This window comes from Chelonoidis abingdonii, chromosome 8 (assembly GCF_003597395.2).
Source record: "Chelonoidis abingdonii isolate Lonesome George chromosome 8, CheloAbing_2.0, whole genome shotgun sequence".
Classification (NCBI taxonomy): domain Eukaryota; kingdom Metazoa; phylum Chordata; order Testudines; family Testudinidae; genus Chelonoidis; species Chelonoidis abingdonii.
Window position 1 is genome coordinate 86843755 of NC_133776.1, and position 12710 is coordinate 86856464.

At 42.2% G+C, this 12710-nt stretch overlaps 1 protein-coding gene and 1 long non-coding RNA gene across 2 annotated transcripts in view; one reads left to right on the forward strand and one right to left on the reverse strand.

Annotated features, from left to right (window-relative positions):
- ALG13 (ALG13 UDP-N-acetylglucosaminyltransferase subunit) overlaps positions 1 to 302 on the reverse strand; it is a 61994-nt gene extending 61692 nt beyond the window's left edge. The window contains exon 1 of the mRNA XM_075068960.1: positions 85 to 302. Within this exon, the coding sequence (XP_074925061.1) occupies positions 85 to 165 (81 nt within the window). The 5' untranslated portion in view covers positions 166 to 302. The remainder of the gene's footprint in view (positions 1 to 84) is intronic.
- Positions 303 to 453: 151 nt separating this feature from the next.
- Positions 454 to 7578, forward strand: LOC116817146 (uncharacterized). The gene is made up of 3 exons (XR_004371861.2): positions 454 to 1969; positions 2654 to 2821; positions 6228 to 7578. It is a non-coding gene; the product is annotated as an uncharacterized LOC116817146 (long non-coding RNA).
- Positions 7579 to 12710: the final 5132 nt, after the last annotated feature.

Below are 12710 nucleotides of genomic sequence, written 5' to 3' on the forward strand. Positions count from 1 at the left end.
GGGAGAGGCGGGGAGCCGGGAGCCGCGGCAGGCCCCGGGTCGCTCTAGGCCCCGCCGCCGGCGGGAAGGGCGCCTCGGCCTCACCTGGAGAGTCTCCGGGGCGGTCACCGCGGCGATCAGCTCCTCGAAGCTGGTCGTGCCCACGGTGACAAAAGCCGATTTCATGGCCGGCCGCTTCGCCTGAGCCGGGCCGGGGCGGCCAAGCGGCGTCTCTCCCTGAAAGCCGGGCTGCGAGCGGCCGCGAGGAGGCGCCCTCGGTTCAGCAAAGCCGGGCCTGAGCCGAGCAAGGAACCTGCAGGCGGCGAGTCTCACTCACACCGGGCAAGCCTCGAGCCAGCTCCCCCAGCCAGGGACCAGTGTCACCCCAGTGACTCCCCATGACAGCTGGTCATGGTCCCTCACACACGTTACCCACAAACAGACGCACCCACATGACCCCCAGGGTAACCCCTGCCCAGCACGTGTAAACCTGAAATAAATGTAACCAAAGCAATACTCAGCCTGCCCTCAGAGCCTGCTGTTCCCTTACTGCTAAGCACAGAGTTGCTATTGGGTGGTGTTTTTACCCAGCAATGGGGAGATTAGCTAGATATGCTTTTCCCAAGAAGCAGGAGCTAGGCTGGGGACTGGAGGAGGGACAAGGAGATTACATGCAATGATCTAAGTTTACCCCTAGTTTGCTATTTTAATTTTTGTTAATTATTTTTATCACAAGAATTCCTGACCAACTGTGGCATCTAGACATACTCTACATAGCTTAAATCAGTGGTTCTTAACCTGGGGCGCACGCACCCCCTGGGGGTGTGAGATGCCCTTTCTGGGAGTGTGAGACATGCCAGATTTTTTTAGAAGGTATATCATTTAAAACACAAATTAAGCACAGGCACGTAAGTACAACTACTTTGTTTCATCAAACCTATGTATTTATTAACATTATACATTTTTTAATGATTAATGTAATATACAAACAAAAATAAATCTAGGTTTAAAGAACTAACCTACTTCAACAATTTTTGATAAGGGGTGCAAGGACGTATTTTGAGAACCAAAGGGGTACAGACTGCAGTAAAGGTTAAGAACCACTGGCTTAGATAAATAGCAGATATTTCTTCTGTGCCATGCTCCCATGTCCTCAATATCAATTAAACAAAGCACCCTGGAAAGACTAGAAATTGGGAATACCCAATCATTCCTAAACAAAGCTGTGGTTAGTGAAGACCTGGGCAAAGACCTATCTCTTCCTATGTTCTTTAAGAACCCAACTACACTCTTATACATGGTTTTTACGTTTATACATGTAACCATTAATTTTCAAAGATTTTAGCAAACATCCAAAAATTTCACAAAATCAGTGTTTCTGATTAATTTCACTGTGCAGAAATGGGAGACAGAAACAAAGTCCAGACAACTCAAATTTGGATAATTAGCCTTCAGATAATCGTGGTTTATTTGTAGGTGTTACTGCAGCACCTACAGCTGTGACATCTGGCATACATAACTGTAAAACCTACTCCTTTGACAGGGTTAAAACACAGTTCATTTTTGCAACTTCTGTTGTCCCTGCAGAGTTAACTCGGGCTCTTAATCAGCTGTTGCCCATAATCTCATCTTCAAGTTCCCCTCCCCATATCCATTCAAAACCCTCTGACCTGCGTTTAGTGATGCTTTAAACCCAGTTTAGCTGGGTATTAGAGCTCAGGTGCCACTTTTACTTGGGCTGGTAACCCTCCCAGTTTTATAGTGCAGAACTAGGCTAAATCACCAAGTGCTGATAGACCTCAAATGCCTTCCCAGAATACTGTACTTCATGCCCCCCGCCCCCATTGCCTAGAAGGACAGACAAGTTCTTCCACAATTTACTGGGAAGAGCAGCTTAGCTTACTGCAGTACCAAGAACCATGGGATATGTCCCTCAAACTCCTAATGACCCATGAGTGAGTGCAGCTCCAGTGAGGACACGTTAGCTCAGGTATGTATGACTTCGCTGTGTGGCTGCTCACATTTGAGTATGTCTACATGCTGAGCTGGGGGTGTGATTCCTAGCTTAAGGAGACGTGCTAGCTCTCAGTGGACTAGCATGCTAAACACAGAATGTAGCCATGGCACCATGAGTGGCGGGATGGGCTAGCCACCACAAGTACGTACCTGGTTTCTCTGACAGGCATGTACTCTGTGTGGTTAGCCCTTCATGCTGCCATAATTACATCTTTTTAGTGGACAAGCTCGATGAGAGCTAGCATAAATATATCTCCTCAAGCTGGGAATCACACCTCCGCCTCGAAGTATAGACACCCTTTAATTCTATTGCTCCTGTTCCTACTGGAACTTGTCTACTATCTGCTTCTTGACTACTTTGTTTCTTTTAATTTCCTTCCCTGTTTTTTTCCTCCTTAGGTCCCATCTGACACTTGTCTCTCTTCAGAGCAAACCACCTGTTTTCTGGGGAGGAGCTAAACTACCTCACTGTTACAATGTTTCTAAAGGAAAATGCTAACCAGACACATAGTTCGCTCAGATGTCATTCTCCTCCACCATCCAGTCAGAAGTTGGGGGGGAACTGTATATTAAAATAATAGTAATATTATATTTGCATGTATATGTATGAAAGGATCTGATTTTAATAGATACATTCTGGTGAACATTGATTTCTCAGGCTTCTCAAAACCAGGTGAATTCCTCCCTTCTCTATCAGTGGACGAAAGAGTTTGGTGCAGTGACAGTTGTAAGAGCCCACGGGAACAAATCAACACCATAAAAGGTTCTTAACGGAGCAGTTTCTGAGACCTGTTGTGTATGAAGAGAATCCAGAGTATCTAGAGGAGTAAGTTAATGAATATTAGAAGTGTAGTTTTACTAGAGATAAGAAAGTAAAATTAGGAAGTTAAGTACAGATAAGAAAATAAGCAGAATGACCATAGTTTTCCTTGAGTAGCATTCACTGTCTTCCTTGACACCTTCTCAGAGCAGTGAGTCTTGTCCAGAGGTTTCTGCTAGCTGTCCTCTTCTGGTACCCTTTGAGCGAACCCACGACTTCAGCCCTTTATATTTGTCGTAAGGCATTTACAATATGGCCAACCCTGTTAAAAAATCATGAGTCAAGCTCCCAAAAATGATTATATTGGCTTAAATATCATAAGTTTTTTCTTTTTAAATCATACATTTTTGTTTTCTTTTGTGTAATGATTTTCGAGCCTTCAAGGTGTTCTTGAGCCACTTTTTCAAGCTCTTCTCTGCAAAAAAATAAAATAAAATTACACCGCTACACCACGACCCGATATAACAAGGATTCGCATATAGCGCGGTAGCAGCGGGGCTCCGGCGGCGCTTTAAAGGGGCAAGGGCTCAGGCTGCTGTGGGAAGCCCAGGGCCCTTTAAATCACCACTGGAGCCCTGCCACCACTACCCTGGGGCTCCAGCAGCAGAGCTTGGGCAGCACTTTAAAGGGTCCGGGGCTCTGGCTGCTGTGGGGAGCCCCAGATCCTTTAAGTTTCAACGGAGCCCTGCTGCTGCTACTCTGGGGCTGCGGCAGCGGGGCTGGGCTGGCAATTTAAAGATCCTGGACTCCCCGCAGCAGCCAGAGCTCTTTAAATTACCACCGGAGCCCTGCTGCTACTACCCTGGGGCTGCGGGAGCAGCGCTTATTGGTGATTTAAAGGGCCCAAGGCTGCTGCGGGGAGCCCCGGACTCTTTAAATCACCACGGGAGCCCTGCCACTCTTACCCCAGGGCTGCAGCAGTGGGGCTCCACCAGCGATTTAAAGGACCTGGGGCTCCCCACGGCCTGCCACCGCTACCCCGATATACCTGCATTTCACTTGTAACGTGATAGGGATTTTTGGCTCTCCACAACCACATTATATTGGTGTAGCGGTGTACTTTATTTTGAAATGAAAGCTGAGATTCTTTTGCAATGTCTTATTCCAGTAGCTGGGGCTTTAAGAAAAATACCAAATATTGTGAGACTTGCACTAAAACCACAAGAGTTGGCAACAGTCCCTTTAGCTGACCTCTGAGTCTTTCTGGACCTGCCTCTTCCCCCCCACACCCAACAGCCATTATTGCCCTCTAGGGCCTCATCCACTACCTGAAGGTCAAATAAAGCAAAACTTTTCACCAACACCAAAACAGCATGGTATGGGAGACAGAAGGAAAAGAGACAAATGTAGTTTCAATTCTTGGGTCTATATTTTATTTAGATTCCTGTGCACATAAATAACTCTGTCTCTGTATGTGGTTTTGCAGATGGAGAGCATTAATTAAAAATAAATCCCAGAAATTATGCATGTTCTCCTGGAAACTAGTGTCTGGTGACCCTTTGTTGACCTAAAAAAAGGTTGTTCTCCTGTGCACAAAGGAGAAATACAAGATTTTAAATGCTTCAGGTTACAAAAGGCAAACCTTTCAGGTGAGCCAAGAATGCATGTTAGCTTGACATGTAATCCTGCAAAAGGCTTAAAAATTAACAGCAATGAGACAGCAAGCATTGCCTTGTGGACTGAGCACCAGGCTAGGATCCATTGTGCTTCTGATTTTTAAGCTTGCCTCTATTGCTGACAGGCTATTGCACCTTGGGCAAACCATTTACCTTTTCTGTGTCTTCTCCTGTAAAATGGGATTACTTCTACTTACCTGTGTATGCTTGGGGGGGTGGGGAGGGGGAAGGTGTGAGGATTAAGAAATCAAAGGGAAATTGAATAATTTTAACACATTCTCTTTAAGTTGCACATTGTAATTTTAAAAGGAAAAATAATTGTAAAAGTGTTTTTCTGCTCTCACCCCTCTGCCCCAGCTGATGCTTAGAAGGGCCTCTTGGAAAGTTTGTGACTATCATCACCAGACATGGTTAGAGTTACCCATTTGCTTTTCTGTCTAAGCACTCTCCTGCCTTCAGTTTCAGCTTTGCCTCTGCTTTTTTACCATCCTCTTGCAAAGCCCATGGAAAAGCATGCCTCCTGATGGCCTCATAGAATACAATCCTTTGAGAACCAAGAGATGGGATTAGAGAGGTGTTGGGGTGGGAGTTGAGTCCATGTGACAGACTTTTTCTTATAAAGTGACCCACAGTACAAAACAGCAGGCAAACTTGTGTGCAGCTGTGTTTTGCATTGTCACAAGGCGACAGCCTGACAGGCCCTTTTCCCACCTGTGACTTGTCTGCCTCCCCAGGTGCAGGAAATTAGAGTACTCTATGACTGGGAGGTCATGTGAGTAAATTAGGTCAGGCCTGGTAATAAAAGGGAAGCTTCCAGAAAGGGAGATGAGGCCTGTTTTGCTCTATAGAGTTGAAAGGGGTTAGCACTGAGGGAGCTGTGAAAAGGCTGCAGCTGGCCTGAATGATCAGTACAGAGCCGGAAAGGAGAGCTGTCTCACTTCTGACTTAAGAAGGGAAAAACCTATGTGGGTTAACAGTGCAGCAGATTGTAGGAGGAGGGCTATAGGATCCTGGGAACAAGGGCTAGACTGGAGGAGTGGTTTGATTTGCTGTTAGAGACTTAATAAATAAAACCTTACAAAGCAGAAATCTTAGTTTACAGTATTCTTGTCTGTGAGTAACTTTTTACAAGGACCCTAGATGGAGCTAAAGCTAGTGTCTGCAGGCCATGTTGTACCACAAGGGGATGCTCTGAGAGGACTATCTTACACATGGTATATGGGTTGGGCCTCTATTACGTTTGCTTCTACTATAGTATATGCTTTAGAAATTACTCCCTTGTAGTCTGCATTACTGCTCTGTGTAGACAAGCTTTGGGTACAAGTAACCATTGTTGGTGTTTATTGGATAAACTCCAGTTTATTTTTTTTAAGTGGGGGGTGTTTTATTGGTGTTCATAAAAACTGAAAATCAGAAGCCCTGTTTATGGGACAGTGCAAATCTGATACTGTCTTCCTGTGGCAAGAGTGAGGTCATTGTGTTAGTGGAGGAAGTGCAATGGTCCATACATAAAGTGCTCTCAAAGCACAAAGAAAACTTAATGATAAACAGGGGAAAAATATTTTTCCCCTTTGTCTTTCAAATTATAGTCCTTTTAGGAGTTAACTTGTAACAATATCAAAATGGTCAGATTTAAATGAGATTTTCAAGACAACCACATCCCTTTACTGTGTATACAGTACTGTACAGAGCAGTTTCCTAATTAAAACCTTCTTGAAAATCAGGAATATTATCATATGAGCAGAACATGTGAATGTTTTCAAAAAGTTTTACAGTGTCTTAATTTTATTTTGTAGGGCTCTGAAGAACAGTGCCCATGATGCAAACATCTCACTCTATGTCCTCAGTTCCAGTGCAACCTGTGCTGATGATGCATCAGTCACTGTAGATAAGCATGAGTTAGCACATGGAATGCTAACGGAGTACGGCTAGCATCTGAGAATGTGGTAATATTTTTGTTTTCTCAAACAAAAGTGGATCTGTGATGTTTTCAATATCTTACTTTTATAGGGATTGAGCTTGTAACATTTGTTCATGTGTCAAATACCATTGAAGTCAATGGGACTCCTTACGTGAGCAAGGATAGCAGGATTGCGCTCAGGTCTTTTAGTGTATTAAGCAAGAATGTTTATGGAGAAAACTGTAAATAATCATTTTAAAACTGATGAAAATTATTTTTATCCTGTTTACATGGCAATTCTACTGCTGAGAGGAGCAATATGATCTGAAAACTGAGTACGGTGGGGCTAGTCATATGCATAAGCTTTTGCAGGATGGGAATCCTGGCACTTTAAAATTGCTTCTGTTAAGAGTTTTCCTGCCTGTAAGAATGGATGATTTCCATTGAATATCCCCAAGTTCCTCTATCTATGACTCTTACTTCCTGCAGGGCAGGAGGAATCCTGTCTACCTTAGGGTTTTTTACTGTCACCCATCATTGTAGTATCAGAATGCTTTCCACATAAAATCAGTGAAGACCGAATGGACTTCATGAAGTCTTTGACACCTCTCCCTTGTTGGGGGTCAAAATTATTCTTGGGTTGTGTTTTTTTTTTTTTTGTAGTTTCTTTTATTCAAACAAAAACCCTATGTCTAATACATACATACAAGTCTCAACCATTGTCGCGCAGAATAATCGTTTATCGGCCACAGAAACTGAATCACAAATACACTATCTTAAGCCTAATGCAATATACAGTTGTACATGTGAGAAAGAACTATCAAAAATAAGCACTAATCTTATTTATTTCCTGTGTTAGTTAATATAAGGTCACACACAACAACTAGTGTTTTTTAGGAAGATGCACCAAAGATTTAATGAATCTGATTATACAACTGTTTGTCATCTTGATGGTTCATTGGCAATGATAATTAGTACCCTATTGCTTTAATTTAGCACAAGCCAAACTGCAAATTGTTTAACTTAAATAAAGCAGACTGTACTGATCAATGGATATTTAGGAAGGTTGTATTTGAATTTAGTAGATACTATGATACGATACAATATTGGCATGGATGTGGGGAAGCCAGAGTTTAGGTTGAATGTTAATACTCTGGATTTACACAGGTGTGGCTGAGATGAGATTCTGCATCCAAGTAAGTAAGTCTCTAAATCTTTTTCAGAATACATAGGTGATATTTTAAAAATACAAAACAAAACAAAACCAACCTTTCAATAAAATATTCTAATAGTTGTGAAATATCATGTAAAGGTAGGTAGGGGAAAGTCTTTTCTAAAATAAAGGTGCAGACACGAAGCCACTCCAATATATTAGTAAGCAAAAGCAAAAGACTGATACTCAGTCTTGTTAGTTGCCTCCTCAAACTTCATATCCGTAGATTAAAATGCATATTCAGAAAAATTGAGAGTTTTCTCTAGTCTCAGACTGTCTATTATTCAGATGACTGGTAGTGCTGAGGTTTGGCATACGTGCTGTTAGTGTTGTGGGAATAAATACAGCTCTCCTTCCTTATTATCAAAGATTGCTTTGGCCATTTGTGTGTCCGTGTCCCAAAAAGCTATGGAGTATGCTCCTCCCGATATCATTTTATGCTGTATTCTAAAACCTTATGAATGATATCTATCAGTGTTGTCTATTTGGCTTGAACTGTGACTTCCCTAGGACTTCTAAGGAGTATGCCATGTTAAGTAAGAATAAATATTACACGTTGCTAAAGAAAAAACTAGTTGGTTGACCTCTTGATAAGTCCCATATGTGTTATGAGTTTTGAACTAACTTTGGTCCCAAATGTACATAACTTTTGTTCCATTGTAGTTGTTAACCAAAGCTCTGTTATCAAAACATGTTTCAAAGTTAGGAAAGCACAGCAGAGTTCTTCCTATATAAAATGGGCCTGATTCTTTTCTGATGCTAATCATCTTCATTTTCTATGTGTGTTGCATGTACTCAGCACCTTGCAAGATGTGACCTTACATCACCAGCCTGTCAAAGATAATCTGTCCTCAATTTATTTAATCTGAAACATCCAAGATTGATGGCCTATCACTAGGGAGCCCTTACTACTCTTGAGTGCATTTAATAGGCTATGTATGAAATATTGCATACTTATCTAATTGTAAACATATTACAAATTAAAAGCATTTATAAATAAATGAAAATAAGTGGGTAAATTTCTATGGAGAGCTTTACATCAGAAAACAAGTTCAAATCCTTTCCTCCTTGTACAGGGCCCCAAAAACAGTGGGAATGCTGTGCGGGGGGAAGAGGATGGGAGCAGGTGCGTGAGGGAACTGGACAGTGGCAGAGAGAGAATGCATTGATTGGATTAATCCTCCACATAAAGAGGGGATTTAGATAGTGTGACCACTACTATAGTCTGCAGTGTTGCCAACTCGTGACTTTTACTGAGAGTCTTGGAATACTTGGTGTCTGTTATATCCCCAGCTACTGGATTCATGTGAGAATCTTTTTTTTGTTTTAAAGTTGGTTTCTAGCCCTTATGGCTGCAGAGAAAAGCTTGAAAATGTGACTGAGTGCCCCTGAAAGCTCTGAGACAAGCAAATAAAAAGAATGAAATAATTTTAAAAAATATGATTTTTAAATCAGTTTAGTGATTTTTTTTTTTTCCTGAGGCTTGTCTCATGACTTTTGAATTCCTAGGGCTCAGTCCATGAGCTGAAGTATAATCCGTAGTACGGCACAGCTGTGCTGGTGCTCTGTGCCCTGCCAACGGATTGGGGTATTCCCCTTTATTTTGACTTGGTCACGTGAACAGAAGTTGGTATTTAGCCTGTACTTGGTCAGATCCTCAACTAATGTATATTGGTGTAACTCCACTGACTGTGATGGAGCTATGCTGATTTATACCAGCTGAGGATCTGGTTTGCTGCATATACATGATGCTTAGTTTCCTCTCAAACATGTAAATAAAAATGCTGTATTACAGAAATGGAAAATGGGCCTCAGATAAACCATGAGAAAACAATAACTTACAGTCAGTGTAAGAGACATGCAGAAAATTGAAAAGGAAACAAAATAGTTTGGATAATAGTCAAAATACAGGCCTCTGCAAAGGACTGAAAGGTAGTCTGTAACATAAGGAGAGCTATCCTGGCTGTGAAGGTTCAATATGGCTGGCGTTTCCTGGCAACCAGTCTCTTATATATCCTCTAGGGAACCTCAGCTGGTGACACTTTGACACTGTTTCTTGCTGTCTGTGAAATGATATTCTTGTATCCCAGCTACCAGAAAATACATCAGCAGCAATCCACTATTTGAGTCCAATACCAGTTCAGATTTTCACACAATCCCTTGGATATACCTATTTTATTTTAAATTAATTTTCATCCAGGCAAATCGCATTCTCTGAAATCTCTGTGCTTTATTCTCCAAAGGCAGCTGTGTTAGTATCCTGAGGTGGTATATGTGCATTTTCACAGGTACAGAGACCTGCTGTACATCTAATATATTCTGTTTCTCTTTTCAGTAGAACTCTACCTATAGAGATATATAGACATCACCACTGTTGGCTATACAATGTACATGCAGTGTGGGAATAGCTTAAGCATCTAGTTAACTAAAAGCACCACTAAAGGCCTGAGGAGGAAACTGAAAAAGCAGCAAAACTCTGAATAAGTATGATACGTTGTGTAGCCAATAGAGGGCAGTGCCGCACATTCAAGCAGACATTACGCCAGGCTCAAAAGGCATCAAATGGACTAATTTTTACTCTTTTCAGTCCCTTTTATTAGCTGTCATCAATCTGTTATTTCCAAGCTCATTGTAAAAACAAACTGTAGAGAGAATCTGAATGTGTATTGCATTCATTTCACAGTGGATGGACAGTGTGTTGGGTTGTACCTGGCCTTTGTGGCTCCCTACAGGAGGCTCTGTGGTCCTACTACATCCTGCCCCAGCAGAGGTGAGTCGTCCAGACCAGCTAGGGAGGTGTCATGGAAGCAGTCAATCAGCAGCCTAGCAGGCTCAGATAAAAGGAGCTGCATGGTTTTAGCAGGGCAGTTCTGGGCTGGGACCAAAGGGGCAAGGAAAGGGGCTTCTCTCTGGCCACAGAAGCTTGACTGTCTGCATTTGCTTAAGTTGGGGCATAGAGGACCTGAAAACTTTAACCCTAAGGTCAGAGGTGAAGATAAAGGAGCCAGCTGGGAAGAGGTCCAGGGAAACAGCAGCAACTAATTGAAGTGAATGATATGTGGCGGGTGTTGGAACCTGGAATAGTGCGTGGGGCTTGGTTACCCCATCAGCAAAGTGGTGTAATCTCTGAGCAGGGGACAAGGCTCCTTTAAAAGCCTGAGCAAAGGGCTGAATTTAAAGGGTCCAGAGTCGGGGCTGAAGACCCTAGTGAGGACAGATAGACAGTTTTTGTTGGACTCTACTATCTTGGAAGGGGTTCATTTTAACTGTAACCAGGCTAGAGGACTGAGCCACAGAAGACCTGCCAACCAAGTTCAACAGCCTGCTGCTGCAAGAGGCACCAGGGGATGAGAAAAGGACTGCCATGCCACATCCAGCCACTGGGAGGCGCTCAGGAAAGGTACAGACAGATACAGGGATCTGCAGAGACTTTGAGAATTTTGCTATACTCAGACTGACAGCTTGTCTGGTGACAGCAAAAACTGCCTGACGGATGTACACTTCCTCTTCTACGTGACATCTAAGGTGGACATTAATTATTTTGAACTTTGCTTGTCTTCTTTTAATTTTTAAATTGGGCTTGAACCTGATACTGTGTTTTCTTTTAGTAAATATAATTCTTATGAAAAGTCCCAGTCTCATGGCACTGAGGAATTTAAGTTCATCAAGTACTGCACAGGTATTGGTGGCACCATCTCCCCCATCACTGCCTTTTCCTCTCTGAGATGAGAGGAGAGCTTGGTGTGCCTGTCCATTCATTCCTGGGCCTATGAAGTTGCCACCAAGGGTGCTAAATAGCAATGACAGCTTTGTGATGTATTTATCTGTCTAGGTGGGGTCTGCCCTGTAACCACTAACTCTTCCACAAAGGCAGTCTAACAGCAATAGAAAGCGGTGATTTTTGGTACTTCTGTATGAGCCTCACTCCGGCATCTCAAACTGAGGATTTTCGAACTATCCAGTCTGTGCCAGCGCTCTTTTTTTTTTTTTTTTTTTTTTTTAATATGTTTAGAGATTCTGATCCAAACAGAATCTGTGCTAAAAAATATTTCTACTCACTTCTTGTTTCTTTAAATTTTAATAACTTTCATCACCAGCAATGTCAAAAATATCAGTTATGTGGAGGGAAACCAGATGGTGGATAGGGCAACATAAATTTCACAGAAATAGGGAATTATGAAGTTTTGAGCTGTAGGCAGTTTGTTTTTGGAAGAGGAAGGAGAAATTATCCAGAGAAGTCCATTTATACATGTAATGAATTTGGAAAGCTCTGTATGTACTTTACAAATATGATGTTCTCTTTCAATTAGAAATCAGCAAATGTGTTGCAATTCCAGACAGTTATCTGTCTAATAATCAGTCTTGCTAGAATTCACTCAGACATATAGGGTCAAATTCTGACAGGGTGTAGCTTAACCAGTTTAGATCTAAAACAGAAGTCTGTTATGTTTGGGAGAGTGATTACTGCTAGATGTGCTAATGTCAAAACAAGACTATTTATTTTTCATTACTTTTTCCCTAGAGCGAACATTGCTGAACTCACAGTTGTCCTGTTTGTCTCAGCCTAAAACCAGCATGGCTACCTATTTATCTACACTTCCAACTAAAGTAACTTCACTTCTCACTTTCAGTGTGGAAACCATTGTTCTTGTCACAGTACCATATTTAAAATACTGATCAGCTGTGGAAAAATTGTACGGTCATGCCAAGTAAAGGGAAATTGCCACCAACTGAAGCTTAGTTACTGGTTTATTTGATTTTTAAGTGAGTTGTAGTCTGTGTGAAAATAATGGATTGATAGATGTGGATAGACTTAGGTGTTTAATCTATGCAAAGGTACAGCCTGGGCAGTAGGAGTAGAAATGGGAGTGTGCTGTACTCCAGAGGGACTACCACTAGGAGTGACCAGATTCTCCATTCCCGGTGGTGTTATCAGACCTTGGCTACTTTCCAGAGACAATGGCACTGCATTTGGCTTTGGGAAATACACATTTGTCCACTAGGAACTGGTCTGAGATCACCATCACACAGACCACTGAACGACGATCAGATTCTAACAACTTTAGATCACTATCAGCCAGATCTGAAATTGATGCTGCCGCTTCTGTGAAATGATCCATGTCCAGTTACTAGTCCCCTGGTCAGTTGCTGATTCCCTATAAGTGC